Source organism: Mastomys coucha, unplaced genomic scaffold (assembly GCF_008632895.1).
Source record: "Mastomys coucha isolate ucsf_1 unplaced genomic scaffold, UCSF_Mcou_1 pScaffold13, whole genome shotgun sequence".
Classification (NCBI taxonomy): Eukaryota; Metazoa; Chordata; class Mammalia; order Rodentia; family Muridae; genus Mastomys; species Mastomys coucha.
Window position 1 is genome coordinate 61,075,007 of NW_022196895.1, and position 19,725 is coordinate 61,094,731.

The 19,725-nt window shown below is 45.4% G+C and overlaps 1 protein-coding gene across 10 annotated transcripts in view; it reads left to right on the forward strand.

Moving 5' to 3' along the window:
* The window catches only part of Nedd4l (NEDD4 like E3 ubiquitin protein ligase), a 341,716-nt gene that overhangs the window by 312,587 nt on the left and 9,404 nt on the right, over window positions 1-19,725 (forward strand). For all 10 annotated transcript variants that reach the window (XM_031365878.1, XM_031365882.1, XM_031365880.1 and 7 more), the window contains 6 exons: window positions 4,602-4,667; window positions 6,323-6,552; window positions 8,297-8,418; window positions 11,149-11,219; window positions 13,692-13,787; window positions 18,936-19,009. In XM_031365878.1, coding sequence (XP_031221738.1) covers window positions 4,602-4,667; window positions 6,323-6,552; window positions 8,297-8,418; window positions 11,149-11,219; window positions 13,692-13,787; window positions 18,936-19,009 — 659 coding nt within the window. The remainder of the gene's footprint in view (window positions 1-4,601; window positions 4,668-6,322; window positions 6,553-8,296; window positions 8,419-11,148; window positions 11,220-13,691; window positions 13,788-18,935; window positions 19,010-19,725) is intronic.

The window sequence follows — 19,725 nt, forward strand, 5'->3', positions numbered from 1 at the left end:
AAAAAAAAAAAAAAATTTGCTCCCAACATGATTGCCATTTCTTGGAGGACAAATATTTCTCTCTAGTGATTTTTTTAAATTTTCTCTTTACTGTTGATATTCCTCCAGCTCACTGTCACAGATTGGATTGTGGATTTCCCTTTGTGGAGCTCATCTTAGATGCAGGATCATCTATGGGCAGGGGTGCATTAGGTCTGTCCTCTGTCCTGGCAAACCCTCAGCCACCTGTTCCCATACTGCCTTCCCCGTCCTTACTCCGGCCTGAGCCTTTGCAAGGCTCCGCTCCGTCTTTGTTCTCTTCTCTTAGGCCTCTCCTCCCTCCCTCTTTGGCTCACTTTGAGTTGTTACTTGATTCTTCTAGTTAATTACCTCTCAAGGTTTTTGTAAATGTTTTATGTATCCATTGTGCCTGTGAAGTGAGTGTGTTTAATTGCTCAAAGTCCTTTGGGGTCTCATAAATGTTGCTTTGTCTTTTTACTTCTACATTGCCTTTTATATTTTAACGATAAAAAGAATACCTACTGAACACCCTCTCTCTGGGTACTCTGTTGTCCCTGGTTCCTGGGGTACTCAATCTCCCTACTTATTATGTCTTTATTTTCAAAACAATTGTGTATTATTTGGGTGACTGTGGTATGTGTGTTTATGAATGTGTGTGCACGTGTGTGTATGCATGCAGGCACATGCCCTCTTTTCCCCCCTTCTGGGGCTTTTTAAGGTCCTGGTTACCATTTACAGTCACTTCTTGGCCTGGATTTATGCCACCTGATTACAGTAACTATATCTCAGACCCACCTGAATACAAGCATGAAGCATGAATTCGTTCCACTGTTTCCTTTCGAGTGCCTCCACTTCCGTCTCTGGATAGAGATAAGGTTCCTTGTAGGTCCACTGGGCCTGAGGTTAGTTTTACTATACCCTCAGCTCTAAGCTTAGGACTCTTACAGCTTACGTCTGTCCTTGAGACCCCTTAGGCCAATGACTCAACAGATAAAACCCATTTCTAGCACTGAAGGTTCCACTTGGTCTAAAAAACAAATAACCGAAGCACAAATGCCTGAGAAACACTTAAGCATTTGACATTCTTAGCTCTAAGGAAAAAGTAAGTTAAAACTACTTTTAGATTTCATCTTACCAAGATCAGTAAAATAAATGACAGCTTGTGTGGGTGAGGCTGTGGAAAAAGGGGAGCACTCATCCATTGCCCTTAAGACTGCCACCTTGTACAGTTGCTATGAAATCAGTGTGGGAGTCTCTCAGGAAGCTGAGAATTGATCTACCTCCAGATCCACCTGTCTCACTCTTGGGCATAGACCCAAAGGACTCTGCCTCTTACTATAGAGACACTTGTTCATCCATGTTGATAGCAGCCAGACATTGGCAGCAACCAAGATGTCCATCGACTGGTGAATGACTAATGAAAATGTGGTCCACACGGCGGAATATTGCACAGCTGTTAAGAAAAATAAGAATTTACAAGTAGGCGAATGGAGCTAGGGCCATTCATCCTGAGGCAACCCAGACCCCAAAGCTAACGGCATGGAATCTTAGTCTGTGGGTCTTAGCTTTTACACTTACAGTGTGTGTGTTCGATCGAAATAACCGTAGAGGTTAAAAACCCAGAAACAGGACAGGAAAGAAAAGATCCCACAAGAAAGGGGAAACTAGAATAGGATAGAGTGAGGGAGGAGGAGAAAGAGCAGGGCACAGGGGGGAAGTGTGGAGAGAGACTAAAGAGTCTTTGAAAAACCGTATGGAAACCTACTACTGTAGAGGCTTCCAAAAATACATACACATGAAAGAATTTAAATGGAGTCACCATATGATAGGGGAGGCAGTGTTCCAAGTCAGACTCCTCTTACGTAAATGAGGAAAAAGGTTTTCAGTGACGAGGACATGTCGTGACGCCAGCTGCTGAGAGAGTCTGTCTAAGCTGGCATGAGAAAATGGGGGATGAGTGGCGCCCCTGTCTCCCCCACAACTCCACCCCCCATCTCAGTCACAGTAAATCTGATGGACAGTGTTGTCCAAATGTTTTTCTTCCTCGGGGCTTGATGGTCACTGTTCCCCATCTGTTTCATCCATCTCTCTAGTTTCTGCTCAGAGGTACCTCAGAGCTGCCTTCCCTAGGCTCCCACAAAATTAGCCCCCCAAACTCTGTCAGCTTTCCTCTTTTTAACTCCTACCTCTCTCTATCCCTTTTTTTTTTTTTGACATTAATTGTACAAAGTAGTGGTTTTCATCCTGACATTTGCATACCTGCATGCGTGCATCCATTTCTCCATCTGTGTCAGGAGGGTATGTAAGCTGATTTCCTGGCTCGCCTTTCTAATTACCTACTTTTCTTCTACCCGTGGCCCTCCACCAGCATGAGCTCCAGGAGGGAACTGGGAAAGGACTTTGTCTTATGTTGTCATTTTTTTAAGCACTTAAAGTGCCAGGCGGAGAGAACCTCAAGAATACTTGCTGATAGGTGAGTGAGCCACCAGAAAGAGAAGGTCAGCACATCTGGATGTGAAGAAGATGTTTGTGACGGAATGTAGTGCTGATAGATAGAACAGAGACTGTGATGACGTCACCTTATTCCGTGTTAGAATCCACTGTTCTTGTACTTCTGCTGGTGGCTGCCTATGTACTAGCACGTGTTGGAAATCATACATGACTTCCTCAGATACAACTCTGTCTAAGATGCATGGGCAGTGTGGTCAGCTCTCAGGCTCAGCACAAACCCATGTGAAGACAGGCCTGCAGACAGAAGGATGACCACAGGCCTTGTGAATTGTCTTTAGAATGTTCTTAAGCATCATGTATGAGTAGAATGTCTTCATTGCTCTTGTATTCAAAACAAATGACTTGAACTTTTCTATAACGAATAGGGTTGGTTTTTTTTGGGGAGGAGGGGGCTGTCAGCTCTATGTGTGACCATGCCTTCAAACAGAATGGAAAGGACAGAGGTTTTGTTCTTAGCTCTGTCTCTTAGTGAAAACGAGGCATGACAAAAGGTGCTGGGATCTGGGGATGCTTTGCTGAGGGTTGGGTACACCATGCCCAAGTTCATAAGTTTGCTAAAAGGCAATGAGTTGCTCTGTCTGAGGCAGTTGCTGATACAATCATTGTATTGTATACAACATCCGTCCACTTTGGTTCGTAAAAGAATCATAGACATTTACAGTCACCTCCAGGCAGTGGTTAGACTCTAAGTTACTTCATATAATGCAGCTTATAAAAGTGACTTAAATAACCACATTCAAATATTACCTTGCCACATACTTACTGGAACATACAAGACATACAAGAACTTTCGATGTGTTGTTTACTTCTGAGTTAGGGTCTTATTATGTGGCCCAGGTTGGTTTCAAATTCATGATCCTTTGCCTCAGCCTCTCATGTGTCACCTAGATAGGATATCAAAACTTTTTGAGAGTTGTATCTGACTAAGACCCTGAGCCCACCCCAGTGGGCCTTTTTTTTTTTTTTTTTTTTTTTAAGAGAAGTTGTTTGAGTTTAAAAGGAATTCTTGCATAAGTATTCTAGTTTCATTTCTTTTACAGTGATAAATAACTTGACTCAAAGCCACCCGGAGGAACTTACAGTTCAGGTTACAGTCCTCAAGTGAAGGCAGGGACTTGAGGGCAAGCCTGCTTGCCATTCCATACAGCAGTACTTCCAACCATGAGATGCTGCTTGCTGGCTCACACAGACTCATGCTTAGCTAGCTTCCCCATACAAACCAGAATCACCTTCCCTGGGAATGGTGCCACTCAGTGAACTAAGCTCTCCTATAAAAACCAACAACCGCGACAATCCCTAGGCACACATGCACCAATCTGATTTAGGAAATTACCCAAGTGGACAGCTAAGCCAACCAGGACACCAAGTAAAAGGCAAACTTTGTGACTCCTCAGTCTGACTCTTTTCAAAAGTGCCATCTACTCAGATTTCCATGCCTCAAAAGAGGCGATCGGTCTACTGCCCTCTCTGTTTATGGTATTTCTCCACAAGTTCATTTGTGTTGCATTGGTGCTGTTAGTTTGTGGTGCTAGGGATGGATCATGCCCCCATTGCTTGATGTTTTGAGACAGCATCTTGATACATAGTCCAGGATTGTTTTGAACTCACAATTGTCTTGCCTCTGCATCCTCCTGAGTCATAAACCAGTAGCATGAGTCATATGCATGGCTTCCCACAAAGACTTTTTAAATGAACAGTCTATATCACTTTGGGGTTGTATGTTAAAGTGACATATCCAATAACACTTACCTCCAGAAGGGGGAAAGTGATATGCATATAAAAGATGCTTTGTATCTATATATCTCTGTATATTCCCTTGACTCATACTCTGGCAAAATTCATATAGAACAGGTATCTAGTTTGTGCAGTGCAATCCTAAGTTTCCTTGGCTACAAGTCCGCTGTCATAGCTCTCATCACATCTGAGACTCAGCCCCTTCCTATGCAGACATTATGCCAGTTTTTTGTAGAAAATACAGAATATGAGTATTTAAGGTTTGCGATCTATGAAACGTTGCCAACATTGGCTCCCTACACATAAAATTTCAGGCATATGCTTACATTATCTGTGTGTATGAATTTCTCTTGCAGGCTGTTCCATACTCCAGAGAATTTAAGCAGAAGTATGACTACTTTAGGAAGAAATTAAAGAAACCTGTGAGTAGTGAAGTCTTCCGAAAGCTCTGTGTTTTAGCGTGTCCCCATCTCTTGTTACCTCCCTGAGAACAGCACGCCTGTGACGTGTGTGTGTGTGTGTGTGTGTGTGTGTGTGTGTGTATGTGTGTGTGTGTCTGTGTGTATGTGTATGCTTCCTTTCTCAATGCCCTTTGGCCCACCCATCTCTTTATATCTGAGGTGCAATTTTAACTATATAACTAACATACATATTTCAACATGAAGTTTACAATGTAAAATTATATTACTTGGTAGTGTTGAGCCCAAGTGTGATTATCATCATCATCATCATCAATATCATCATCATCATCACCACCACCACTAACATTTTACAATCAAGAGACCCTGGAAGGTTTATACAGGGAGCGCTGAGTTGACACTATGCTTACTACATAGTGCATGCCTCCCCACCCCCACCTTTATGCTTCTGTGTTCATCACCTCTGGTGTGGATCTTAGTTTTGCTCTCATTTTGCTCGGAAACTTGATGCCTCTGGCCAAGGAGAGTATGAGCCCCAAATATAACTCTTCCCTTGGCTAAGGCTGCCACCCTGTGTCTGCTCCCTCCCAGTTGACATTCTAGGTCTGAGCTTTGTCCTGTGGTAAAGAAGCACTGGCCACTTCTACTGTCACTCAGAATCCGCCATCTGTCCCATGGTTGTGACTCAAGTGCTTCATTCATAACTAGAGACTTTTTGCCCTAGCAGCTCACGTTGGCACATACAGTAGTGTTTCTTTGTGAGTTAGCCTTGTGTCCTCCAGTGACAAGCAACCTCATGGCTATTGTCCGTGTAGGGCAAGGCTTGCCTGAACCTCGTTCTTCCTTCCGGAAGGCTGTTTCCACACCTCACTTAAGTGCTGGGGTTACATTCAACCAACTTTGAGTTCATGGATGTTTCGCCCAAACTTAGTAGGATGCTGGGCCCCACTCCCAATGACAGCACTATGAACTTGCAGGCAGCAGCATGCCTTTTTTTTTTTTTAAAGATTTATTTATTATTATACATAAGTACACTGTAGCTGTCTTCAGACACACCAGAAGAGGGAATCAGAACTCATGATGGGTGGTTGTGAGCCACCATGTGGTTGCTGGGATTTGAACTCTCGTGACCTTCGGAAGAGCGGTCGCTGAGCCATCTCACCAGCCCAGCAGCATGCCTTGCATCTTCCAGCTGCAGTTCCTACCAGAGATAAGACTGGTTGCAGCTTGCCTGGAGGTTATAACGGTTTGATTAAATGGGATTAGGTCTTCTCTCTTCCTTTGACTAAATCAGTATTCCAAGATACCTGTGGGGGAAGTGCTCATGTCTCCATAGTGGTCAGGATTGGTTTCTGGGCTCAGCACATGTTCTCCCGAAGATTATGTGGGTGATTTGGCCCGAGCAGCTCTGAATGGCTGCTTCTCTGTGTCCCATCTTGACATGGGGAGGTTCTTCTTCTGTGAGAGGACACACCTGTAAAGGGGAGGTTCTCAGGGGTGCCAGTTGTCACTGCACATTTATCTGAAGGCCACCATTGCTTCTACCCTTTGGCTATTTTCCTCTAAGGCAGGGGTGTGTGTGTGTGTGTGTGTGTGTGTGTGTGTGTGTGTGTGGTGTACCGTATGATCATGAACTTGTCTTTTCATCTTTCATCTAGGCCGATATTCCAAACAGGTTTGAAATGAAACTTCACAGAAACAACATATTTGAAGAGTCCTATCGGAGGATCATGTCTGTGAAGAGACCAGACGTCTTAAAGGCTAGGCTGTGGATTGAGTTTGAGTCAGAGAAAGGCCTGGACTATGGGGGCGTGGCCAGAGAATGGTTCTTCTTACTGTCCAAAGAGATGTTTAACCCCTACTATGGCCTCTTCGAGTACTCTGCCACGTAAGTGCATGGAAGACATTTGCACATGGAAGACGTTTGCACTGCGTGCCCCTCCCTGCAGCTGGGATACCTTTCTTCTTAAGGAATTTAACACATAATTAAAAGACAAGTAACTCACCTATTTGAGATTTTAGTCCCTCCCTACCCTACCACCCTAACTAGTTCTGATCCAACATGGTGAAGCACTGTACACTGTGAACGCCTGAAACTGATTCTTTTCAGTTTGGCTCACAGAAATGAAACTCAAATTATGTTAGGTAATTACAGAGAGAGCAAGGCAGTTTTCACTCTAGAGCCATTCTGATATAAGGGAAAGGTTGATTAGTGACAGAATCCAGAGGCATATGAGCAAGAGTCATTCCTGAAGTCATACTACTTAGAAGACAAGTCATGAGGATTTTGAAGATCCATGCTTGGAATACAAAGGCGCATACCCTGGTCCCGTAGTAGAAGAACCAGGCTGTGCCTTACAGGGGATTTCCTCATTGTCCAGCAAGGGAACTGGGGCAGACTGAATTGTTTTCTCAGCAAACATTTGGCTCCTGTTGTCTCCAGGCCGAGAATGTTTGAGAGTACAAAGCTGATCTTGAACTCCCAATAGAATAGTTGATCTTGGCAAAAAAAGACATTTACTTAGCATTGCTCCAGAGTAGATGGCAATTGATGTGGCTTCTACTACATCTTCCTCCTGGTACCTGTATCTTACAGCCCGTTTAGAAGACTGTCTCAGGACAGTCTTTAGTTGATCTAGCCACAGATTGCCTTGGTTAGTTGAGGTTCTTAGTGAGGCTTCTGAGAGAGTCCACGCTACTGAGGTAGAAAGAGTAGGAGCCAAGATCTATACCTCTCGCTACGTCTCCTAGACACCTCCTAAATCACTCTCTGCTACCGAGTTGAAAGCCCCTTGTCTTCACGATTGTAAGACCAATGGAGGCCACTGAGTGTGCTCTGGAGATTGCATTGTGGATGCAGGGCTTTTCCCAGGGCTCTTGAGATCAGGTAAACCAAGAGTTGGACCTTTAGGGAAAACTCCCAAATCAAAAGCCTCTCAGAGAAATTAACTTTTGATCACAGAAACCATCTACAGATATGACGTGCTTGAGAATCTTGGCACACCCTTCACCACTGTGAGGGCTCCCTTCTTCCCAAGATATCTGGTTGACCCGCTTGAAGTTGACATTGTGTACATGTCTGTACGTATGTCCGCGTGCATGTTTGTAAGTGCGAATGCATACATATGAGGGCCAAAGAACAACTACAGGCACCCTCCCCTTGTTTTTAAAACAGTCTCTCACTGGCCTGGAACTTGCCAGGTAGCTAGCCAGCCAGAAAGCCTCCAGGGATTCCCTCTGTTTCAGCTTCCTGAGCCCTGGAATTACAAATGTAAGCTGTCACACTCAGCTTTTAAAAATGGTGTTCTGAGGATCAAACAGAAAGCCCCAGGTTTGCAAGGCAAGTGCTTTATGACTGAGCAGTCATCCCTAAAACTGACAGGTCTATAGATAAAAATTAGCCGACCGTAAGCAGTGTCCATAGCTTACCCGCTCCAGTAACCCGCAATTGTCTGTTACAGAAAGGTGTGGCTGACTGATGGGTTGCATCCCCTAGCTCATGTCGGTTGCCAAGAAGTCCCCAAGGTTGCCTGAGCACTGTAAAATGAAGCAATGGGTGGCAGAGGGGAGTTCAGCTTCTTGGATTCCTTTCGTTTAAGCGTGACTGGGCCTTTCTCTTTTCCTCCCCAAAGGGACAACTACACACTTCAGATCAACCCCAACTCAGGCCTCTGCAATGAAGACCATTTGTCCTACTTCACCTTCATCGGAAGAGTGGCTGGCCTGGCGGTGTTTCATGGGAAACTCTTAGATGGTATGTTACTCCAAATTCTTATGGTAATAAAAGCAAGGTAGTTCCATTTGTGGGTCTGCAATCCAGTGTCTGAGCCCACATGTGGATAGTCACTGGTTTTCCGTAACTGATTTTCCTCTGGAGATTGAACCCAGTGTCTCCCTCACTCACTCAGAGAACCCCAGCCTACAGTATGCTGTTTGCCATCCCCCCCACGCCCCAATAGTGGTCTTCTGATACAGTCCTGAGCACTGAAGACAACGCATGTGTCTGTGCTCGTATTTGTGAAGCTAAATGTGAAGAACAAGTTGTTCCATGAGTTTTTTAGGACACCTTTCCTCTGGTGAGAGCTAGATCCAGTGACAGATGGAAATTTTCATTGTAAAGTTAATTAAAATGATCTCATCCGTCAGCAGCCTAGTATTGCTCCATCCCCCCGCCCCCCAAAATCAGTTTTTAATGATTTCAAAGTAACATCACTCAGCCCGGCCTCAACCCTGGAGTGTCTTCTGAAGAAGACAGAGCAAATTAGCTGTGTCTTTCTTGAGAGGAAATGCAGATCTCCAGGGCATGAGAAGCGAGGCCTCAGACCTCCACCTGGGTGGACCAAAGCCTGTCAGACAGGTTTCTGGTGGTCTTGGCAGTTTCAAAAGCACTGCCCTTTCATGAGAGGACACTACAGAAATCATCAGTGGGGATAAAATCATCGGAAAAAATTTTCAACATGGGTGTAAAATGGGTGAAGGGAGCATTTCAGTTATGGCAAAGAGGGCAATTTGCAAGGGAATGTGGTGAATTGCCTTTACAGAGCTTGAGCTACTCCAGTAAATAATTGATGGACCCTCCAGACTTTTCTTTCAGCGTATTTGTACTATTAATGGCTAGCTAATTGTGATCCTCCATTATCAATATTTTATTTTGCAAGGGGCGGGTGGACACTGTTTCTGACTTTATCTGTCCCTGGACGGAGAAGGCACATGCTCCTTTTTGGTTCACTCTTCAAGTGTGTGTGCAGTTGGTACTTGCTTCTGAGTTTCTGTTCATGTGCGTACACAGTAAGCACTTCTCTCTGACTCTGTTCATGTGTGTATGTACACAGTAAGTGCTCCTTTCTGACCCTTGTCCCCTGTGTGCATGTATGCAGCAAGCACGTCTTTCTGACTCTGTCCATTGTGTGATGCAGCCCATTTTTTACTTCAGGTCCCTCCTTTGCTTATGTCAGTCTGTCAGCCCCCTTCTACCTTCTGAGAAGGTCAGCTCATTTATCTTCCACCAAGCAAGAAGACACTGTTAGCTGCAGTTGGGGAATATAGATATGTGTAAAATATGGTCCTGACCTCCATCATATTTAATGAAGAAAAGGAAAGAGAATTAGAAGGGAGAAAAAGACAAACAGCAGGGACACATTGGTCTTGTTCCCTGCTTTGGCAGGAGGAGGCACAGAAGCACTCTACCGTGGACTGAGTGTCCTGGAAGCGTCAGAAGCCAGGTTCGTTTTAGAGGAACCTGGACTAGCCAGCACGAAGCCCTGCAGAGGGAAAAACAGAGAGAGGCAAAGGTAGATAGGGACCCGAGGTGACTGAGGTGGCTCCCACAAACGAGCACATGCATGTCAGGAGTCCGAGGTCTTCAGTTTCTCAGCGTAGGAATGCCCTGTTGGCAGAGCACACTCAGCCCCCGTGGTCAGCTTCATACCTTCACCTCACTAGACACTCAGGTGCCATCTGTGGCCCTGGGATGACACTAAGCCAAAAAGAAGATGCCCTGTCCTGCAGGGCTCTGAGACCCCACCTCTGGAGACAAAGGTGCCGCTGCCTTCCTGTGGATGGGCTTCCAAAAAGACATCTACCCGGTGGGGGAGTCTTCTCTGCCATGGCTTCCCTGTGCCTTTGGCAGCCCTTGCGGACAATTGCCCAAGCCTGCACAGGAGCCTCTGTCAACACTAATGTCCAGGAACTGGCACTGAAATGCATGCAGAGCTTGCCTGGCTCCGTTGACTCAGCACTGCCCTGGGAGAAGTCTTCTCTTTGGTCCAGCCTTCCTGAGACACTGTACTTGCATAACAGTCCTCTGCCAACACAGGTTCTTCCTATAAGCCTTGTTATCACAGGCTCTGGCTGGGCCCAGGGCTTGTTTGTTGCCACCTGGAGGCCCTTTTCGTCTGCTATTGAGTCACCTCAGTACAAGTGTCCTTCTCCCTACCTACCCTCTACTGCTTCCTAGACCCTTTTCCTCAGTTTCATTTCTGTTAGGATAAAATACTTTTACAAAAAACAACTTGGGGAGAGAGGGGTCTTTTCAGATTAGAGTTCCAAGTTACTTTTCATCGTTAGGAGAAGTCAAGGCAGGAACCCAAGCAGTTGGTCATGTTATCTACACATAGAGCATAGAGAGAATACGCACATTCTTCCCTCAGCATGATCAGGATGCTTTTCTAGGGAATGATGCCGCCAGTAATGGGCTAGATCTTCCTACAGTTGAGACATGTTACAGATAAGCCCCCAACCTAAAATGATGGAGATAACTCTTCCTGGAGACCTTCTTTCTGAGTGGTCGTAGATTCTCTCAGGGTAACAGCAAAAACTAACCACTGTTCCCTCCTCACATGCTCATGGGTTACTGCAAAAGGTCCTTGGTCATTCAGTCAGGATGTCCCATTTATATGGAAAGCAGTTCATTCTCTAATTTCATTCAAAGATGCATAGGAGTATCAGGGACTTAAAACTTCACCAAGTTTTCGCTGTATTTCAGGATTCTTCATTCGGCCATTCTACAAGATGATGCTGGGGAAGCAGATAACTCTGAATGACATGGAGTCTGTGGTGAGTAAAAGCAGTGCATCCCGTAACCGTCACAAGCTGTCCTCACCCTATGCACGGTGTTTGCAGTCACAGCTGTTGTTATAGGTACAGTCACTCCGCAGGAACAAGAGGGAGGAATTGCTTGCTTGAAAGTTAATTGCTCTCCCTGATTTCTGTAATAAGCAAATTACGGTTGGTTTCTGAAAAAAACATGGTACTTAAGGTAGGTACGCCTAAGGCTCAATTCCTACTGCTTAACCAGCTGAGACTTGATGAGCAGATTAAAGCCAAGGGACACCTGAATGAAGCCTTGTACCTTGTTCTCCATCTGAAATGTGACGAGATTCCACCTCCTGTTTTATGCCTTCATAGAAGTGGTAGAGGCGAGGCCAAAAAATAGTCTTCTAGACATGGTCATCTCGAGACAGGAATTAGTGATGGCTGTAGAATGGGAGTGTGGGACCCGAGTGCTTAGGCAGGCTGGCGCTCACACGGCACGGAGCTTGCCCCTTACCTGGACTGGCTGTCCTTGGACAGGAAAAATCTGCTACAAAACAAAACATGCCCTTCTTTTCAGAGGACTCTTTCATGTCTGGCTTTATTTATGTATACTCTGTAGCGTGTGTGTGTGTGTGTGTGTGTGTGTGTGTGTGTGTGTGCCTGTATATGTGTGTGTATGTATGCGTGTTTATATGTGTCTGTGTGCATGTATATGTGTGCATGTGTGTCTGTGTGCATGTGTGTCTGTGTGCATGTGTGTCTGTGTGTATATGTATGTATGTGTGTATATGTATGTGTGTATGTGTGTGTATGTATGTGTGTATGTGCATATATGTGTGTGTGCATCTGTATGGGTTTGTATGTGTGTGCACATGTACACGCATACACGTGCACACTGGCCTGTACACGCTAGGTGCATTTTTGTCCTTGTGGAAGAATTATGGCTCTGTTTCATGTGGTTACTTGCGTCCCTCGGCCTCGCTGGCACATGGACTGTGTATGTCTTGGGCAGAGTTGTGAATGTGAGCGATGGCTGTGATGCCAGCTAGAGTTCATCCCGTGATTCTGCTCACCACCACAGGAGAGGAGAGGCGACTGTTGGACTCTGGACCTCTGTGACCTCTGCAAACTGGCTAGCGTCTGTAGTCTCAGCTCTATAGTCTCAGTTTCCCTTTGAACCTCCCCTTTGTCAATGCTTTCTGCTTCTGCTGTACTATCCTGAGGAGGCAAGGAGCACAGAAATTGCTTCTGGGTGCTCCCAACCCCCAGTGAAGGACGGGGTTGAGAGAGGATTATCACTGTATATGTAGTCTAGGTTGGCTTAGAACATACAATCCTCCGGCCTCTACTCAAGTGTTAGAACTCTAGGTGTTCAGCATTGTGCTGCTCCAGAAACGGTTCTTAACGCCTAAGTCCGTGGTTCCTATCGGCCACTAGTGTTTGGGGGAGTTTGTTATTATTTTGTTATTTTAATTAATATGTATTAGGGGAGTGGTACATTCAAATGAGTGTCGGTGCCCATAATGGCCAGAGGCATCAGAGTTCCCCTGGTGCTGGAGTTACAGGTGTTTGTGAGCTACCCAGTGTGGGTGTCAGGGATCAAACTTGGATCTCCCAAAGAGCAGTCCACATTCTTAACTGCTGAGCCATCTCTGCTCTCTCAGCAGAGTGTTAGTGTTTTAAATGTGATGTGCATATGATTTTCGGTCTCCTCTGAGCCTGTCATGTTCCTAGCAATGGAGACTTTGGGCATGAGCAGAAGGAACCTGATAGCCTCACTGCTACTGTTTTCTAAAACACAGCTCAGCTTTTTGGCTTAAATTAACGGGCCAAGAATACTAACAGGAAAGGACAGAACACAAAAATGTACAGTGTTTAGTTAGAACACAGTCCTGAGTGGTTTCTGATATTCTCACTCTCAGAAGACAGGAAGTCAGTGGTTTAACTTCTGTGTGGGCCTGAGACAGGCTTGCTGTGGCCACAAACAATGTAGCCAGGCTATAATCCCAACTCCTAGATGCTGGGTCAGGAAGAGGAGTTGGGGACCACTGTGGAGCTCCCAAACAAGACCCCAGAACTGTCTAGCCACTCTAACTCCCCTCCCAAGCAGGTGGCCTTCACCGTAGAGAACAAGGGAAGTCACAATTACTGTCACTGTCCACGGGCCTTGTGTTTTACATTAGTGGGAAGATGGGGCTATAGAGATGACTCCGTGCATGCTGCTCTTGTAGGGGACCCAGCATGGCCAACAATCAGCTGTCTATAACACCAGCTCCTGAGGCTCTGACCCGAACACATGTGTGCACACACATGTACAAGGACACAAAAAAATCTTTAAGTAAATAAGCAGGAAGTGGTTTTGTTAGAGTGAGCTCCGTGAGTAGCATCACCCTTGAGCATAGCATATGGAATTAGAACGAATTTATTAATAAAGGAGCCAGACGAGTCTGTGTTTTGAAATACTCACATTTCCTCTCTGTGTCATTCCTGTAGGACAGCGAGTACTACAACTCTTTGAAGTGGATCTTAGAAAACGACCCCACGGAACTTGACCTCATGTTCTGCATAGACGAAGAGAACTTTGGGCAGGTATGTGGGTCCCGCTCCTGTGGCTCGTCTTTCTTGGCCGTGGTTTATACCACGGCATGGCTGGACAGTTAGAAACAGCCACACAGACTTTCAGCTGTTAGCACCACCGTGAGCAGCCTTTGCCTGGCCGGCCAGGACGCCAGATTCTCTATCACGGGTTTCCTGTTTCCCTGCAAAGCTAAGAAGTTCTAAACCCTGCTGGGGTCTCAACCAGCACCCCTGATTCTAAAAGTCAGCCAGGCCTTTTTAACTTTGCATTCGGAATGGAGGTTCTTCAGAAAGCTAGCAGTGTCCACGTATGGCCAGGTACCGGTGATGAGCCAGGACACTGGGACCTCATCCTCTACTTTATGGCTCTGTGGTTATGAGGATGTGGCTCTTCCACTCTCAGGGTTGTTTTGGTTATGATGATGTGGCTCTTCCACGCTCAGGGTTGTTTTGTTTCGTCTTGCTGTTCTTCCCTATATCATCAGTCAGTGTGGATTCATCATAGTTACTTCCAGAGTGGACGTCACCTGGCTGGGATCTTTGTGATCACAGAAGGATGTGTTCATCCTAAGTACAGGAACTTGGGGTTGGTTGTCCCCTAGTAACAGGATGTCTTGGGAGGTATCTTCAAGGTAGTGTACGTCTACACCAAAGCCCAGAGAATGATTCCCATCTCTGCACGGCCTTGAGGTGAACTGAGGAGGGCTCACAGTGGAAACTGACTTGATCTGCATGGCTCGAGGGAGGATTGGGACTGTGCTCCATCACAGAGACAGGTGTCTGTGGCTCGGACTGAGAGGTCAAGTCGGGAGTTCGGCTCCCTGGTGTTGTAGAAATTATTTAATCCCGGTTCGGGGGTTTCTACCCTGCCTTTGATCTTTTAGTTCCTGGGTAAAGGACACACACAACCTTTATACTTACAATAAGCTTTAAACAGCCCAAGAGCTGGGCAGCTATGTACCCTCTATGCTATTAGAATCTACTTTCCTATCAATAACCCCGAGTTATTGCTTACTATGTTTCATCTGGGATGCTCTTAACTTCCATTGGCCAGCCCTTAGGGCCCTGCTTTTATGGTTCAGCTGACCCATCGTGGCTTCTCCTTCTTCCTCCTGCACCTTCTTCTTCTCCTTGTGGTTCTCCTCTGACCCCAAACCCAGGAGCCCTAAACCCCACCCATATCTCTTCTGCCCAGCTATTGGCTGTTGGCATCTTTATTTATCAATCAGAAATCACATAGGGGAGGGTCACTTAGAGTCTACGTGTGGGCTCTCTCCTTTCTGGGACAACCAGTCTTGGGGGCCCAATATTAGCATTAGCATACAAGCAGCATCAGGCCCACCCACTACATCCTGGCCTCCCAGGTTAGAGAAATCTTAGAGGATCCCAGAGGGGAAAAAAACGCGGCTGCAGTGAAGCGGAAGCAATGAGTGAATCTGGGGTGTGGGGCTTGCAGATTGATGATGTGATCGTGTAACTGTCCAAGCTACATGTTCACGCACATTCCGTGTGTCGGAGCAGGAAGCCAGCCCCAAGCACTGGCAGTGGGAAGTCCTGCAGGACTCTGTTGTCCTTCCTTCGCAGTGTTGGAGAGGTCATAGAACTATGTCAGGCCCCAGAGAAAAGGAACCTTTTGACACTGTGTGACACCTCACTAGTCATCCCTGCCCTTGTCACACCCTGCGTTGATGCTTCATGCTTGAGAACCCCACAGACATTGCTTACTGACTGGTGACCTTGTCACAGGGCAGGGAGAAGGCTTGTCTTGCTCCTCCACCTCTGAGCAAGAGGCCTTCCCGGCTCCTCCCAGTCCTGCTGACTCCTCTGATCCTCTGCACGCCCTCTGGGCACCAGGCATCCATGCTTTCTCTTGTGGCTCTGCTTACAGGGCTGTCCTACCACTGAGCCTCACCTGCCCCTTCCTGGCCCCACCCACTCCACCCATATGACCTCATCCCATTTGCAGCTCCACCACTGTCCCACGTCTGTGACCTACATCTTCTCCAGTCGTGCTCTGTTCAGCCACCCCCTTACGGCTCCTCCTGAAGAGCCCAGGCTCCTAGCAGTGTAGCCTTTGTCTCCTGTCTGTCTCCACAGCTCTCGCTCCTCAGTGGTTAAGGGAAGGTGTGATTTTGAGGCGCCATGTTTCTGGTGGTGTCCGTGTGTCCTAGCGACTCTCACCTCTGTGATTTTCCCCTCCTTGTTACCCTCTCTGGTCTTTACCAGCCTTGCTTTATAGCTCTGGTGTTCCATCAGCTTTCGGCCATTCTTTCCATTCCTATTTCATTCCTTATCCCAAACCTCTCTCCACTGCCCCGTCCACCCCCTCCCCCCGCGCCAGTGTTTCCATCTGTGATGTTCCTGAAATGCATGAGAGCTTCCTGTCACCTTCGGTGCCCTTACAACTTGTAAAGGTCATGACCCCTTACAGCCTCATACTACCCAGTCCTCACCTTGTCATCTGACACACTGTCCCCTCAGCTTTACATATAACGGCCCTCTTAGCATGTCCATTTGTGTGTCTTGGTGCCCAGGTATTGCCAATACCATGTGCCTTCTCCAGACCCGTGCATTCTCTCTGTCTTATCGCCTTTCCTAACCTCCTCCTTGTCATAGGCTGTCTGTATACCATAAGTGGCCTGAAGCTCCTGGCCTTGGCGTCTTACATGCGCTGCACATAATATATATGCCCACTGCATGCCTCCTGAGCAGATAGAGGGCCTGGTACCCAGTACACACCCAAATGTAGTTGTCACCTAATTAACTGTAGGCCTTGGCAGGTAATACCTGTGTTTCACCTCTACTGGCCCTCTGCAGATTAAATTGACCTCTGCAGCTCATTCTGACTCAAGATCAGCCCATGGCCCCCAAATGCCAAAAGTCAGCCACTTTCCTAGGGTGGGACCAGTACCATTCCCTAGGTAATAGGGACATGCCTCCTGGCATGGAGTTACTGTGTCTCACTGTCCAGTTAGACTTTGTGTTGTAATGGGACCCTAGAAGTGCTCAGAACATCATCCCTGGCGACCAGTAACACAAGTGAAACGGGAAGGAGGTGGCTATGCCCCCATTAGCTAAGAAGCTGCTGCTGGGGTCCAGAGGCTCAGGGAGGGGACAGTGAAGTACTTTCCTATGTTTGCTGTGTGTGCATGTGTGCTCTCGGCCACCTGACAGAGGACCCAGTTGGCAGAGCCACCCATGCCCACTTTATTGCCACGGCCCCATTATTTAATGTGACTAGTCTAGTATCTATCTTTCTTTCTCTCTTTCTTTCTACCAGTTTAATTGATTCAAAATAAAAAATAAAGCCAGTATAATAAATACTGTACAAAAATATATGTCTCTCATGGTTCCACCACCTCAAGAAAAATCACAGTGAAAATTTTTACTTATATCTTCCTGAAATAGTCTCTGCGAGCCTACAGGTTTGCTTGTGTTTGTTTATGGAAGTAGAGTTAGATGCACTATAAAAGCCTTCCTGCATAAGTAAATATTCTGTGCTGTTTTAATGACTACAACAAATGTCATCTAGATGTTCTGTATATTTTATTTTTGCCCTTTTGGTGGTTACATAGTCTGTTTTGATATTTACTACATAAACTGACAGTCCTGGTATATTACATCAACTGTACAGCCCTGGAAAAACATATATGTGTGTGTGTGCTGTATAGGTTATTAAAACATATATGTGCGTGTGTGCTGTATAGGTTATTAAAACATATATGTGCATATGTGCTGTATAGGCTATTAAAACATATATGTGCATGTGTGCTGTATAGGTTATTAAAACATATATGTGTGTGTGTGCTGTATAGGTTATTAAAACCTTTTATGTGCGTGTGTGCTGTATGTTATTTTTATGTGCATGTGTGCTGTATAGGTTATTAAAACCTTTTATGTGCGTGTGTGCTGTATAGCATGTGCGTTGTATAGGTTATTAAAACCTTTTATGTGTGTATGTGCTGTATAGAGTGTGCGCTGTATAGCGTGTGCACTGTATAGCGTGTGCGCTGTATAGGTTATTAAAACATTTATGTGCATGTGCGCTGTATAGCGTGTGCACTGTATAGTGTGTGCACTGTATAGGTTATTAAAACCTTTTATGTGCGTGTGTGCTGTATAGGTTATTTTTATGTGTGTGTGTGCTGTATAGGTTATTTTTCCTTTGGCACAATTTCTGAGAAACTGTTACCAAAAGGAGAAGATGGCTATAGATCTAGAGACCCACATGGTAGGGGAGTTGACCTCTGACCTTGTATAAAACTAACAAATGACCTCTGTCTAAACAAGTGTGTGTCTTTCCGTCCTGTCCTTTCTTTCTGCTTGGTTTTTGTTGTTGATGATGATGATGATTTATTAGTTGAGTTTTGTTTGTTTTGTTTTTAAGTTCCTATGTTTTTGCCTCTTGAAAGAAATTCCACGCATACTTCGTTATGTAACTTAATTTCTTGTAACAAGCACAATTCTAGAATTTGCATCTCTGGGATGATGATGGTTGATTGGAATTTGGATCTCTGTGGTCTTGACGGATATTCTCTGCTGTTTATTTTTTTTTCACCTTGAACATAACTATGATTTTTTTTAGAGTTGGTTGGTTGGTTGGCTTACCATCTTTGGGGGTGTTTTTATTTGTTTGTTTTGGTTGACTGGTTAGTTGATTTTTTTTTTATGGTTTGGGTTTTTTGTTTGGGATTTTTTTTATTATTTTTTGTTTTTTTTCAAGACAGGGTTTCTCTGTGTAGCCCTGGCTGTCCTGAAGCTCCCTCTGTAAACCAGGCTGGCCTCGAACTCAGAAATCCACCTGTCTCTGCCTCCCAAGTGCTGGTATTACAGGTGTGAGCTACCACTGCCCAGCTCATAGTTACTTTTTTTATATAAATGAATACCACATGAAAATGTCTTCTCCATTGTTGCTAATGTATGAAGAATAATTAAAACTCATGAATACCCATAAAATATTCTACCTCTAATGGTAACATCTTTAAATGCATAGGGTCTTGGAACAGTTAAAGGAGTTCATTAGATACCTTCCCATACACAGAGCCCATTGCTGGGAAATATTTTTAAATGAACTTCATTTCTTTTTTATAGTAAGATGTTAATCAATAATAACTAAAAGAACTTCATGTCATTGACTGTTGTCTTTTTCTCTAATCACAGACATACCAAGTGGATCTGAAGCCCAATGGGTCAGAAATAACAGTAACCAATGAGAACAAACGAGAATATATTGAGTACGTATGCACATATTTATCACTTTTTCCTTGAGTGTGTGTGTGTGTGTGTGTGAGTGCCTGTGTGTCTGCAGGTGTGCATGCATGGGGAGGGGGACAGAGGTCAATGTCCTGTCCTCTTCAGTCACAGTTCATCCTCTTGCTGTCTCTACCCCCATGCAGAAGGAGCACACCCCATGCCTGGCTTTTTGGTTTCTTCCATGGGTGTTGGGGACCAGAAGTCAGGTCCTTATGTGCACTTAAACAACTGTGCCATCTCCCCAGTTCCTTCCCAAAACTACTTGTGCATACTGAGAATGTGAACTTACTGTCATTTTGTTGTTGTTGTTGTTGTTTTAGAAACAGGGTGTCTCTATTATATAGCTCTGACTATCCTGGAACTCACTTTGTAGATCAGGCTGGCCTCAAATTCAGAGAGATCTGCCTGTTGTGATTAATGGTGTATACTGCCACACCTGGCTTCTCTGTTTAAACAAAAGAAATGTCTATTTTGCTTGGCCTACTGGGCTGTTGAACGTGGACAGGAAATTCACCTTCTCTCGTGGTTTCTGTGAACTACCGCAGCAAGGAAAGGGTACATTATAGTAACGTGGCAGATCCTCTTCAGGATGGGTAGCTCATCTGAAATTCAGAATTGCAGCCGTGAAAATGGGATAGAATTAGGGATTGCCAAATGTGAGTGTGTGTGTGTGTGTGTGTGTGTGTGTGTGTGTGTG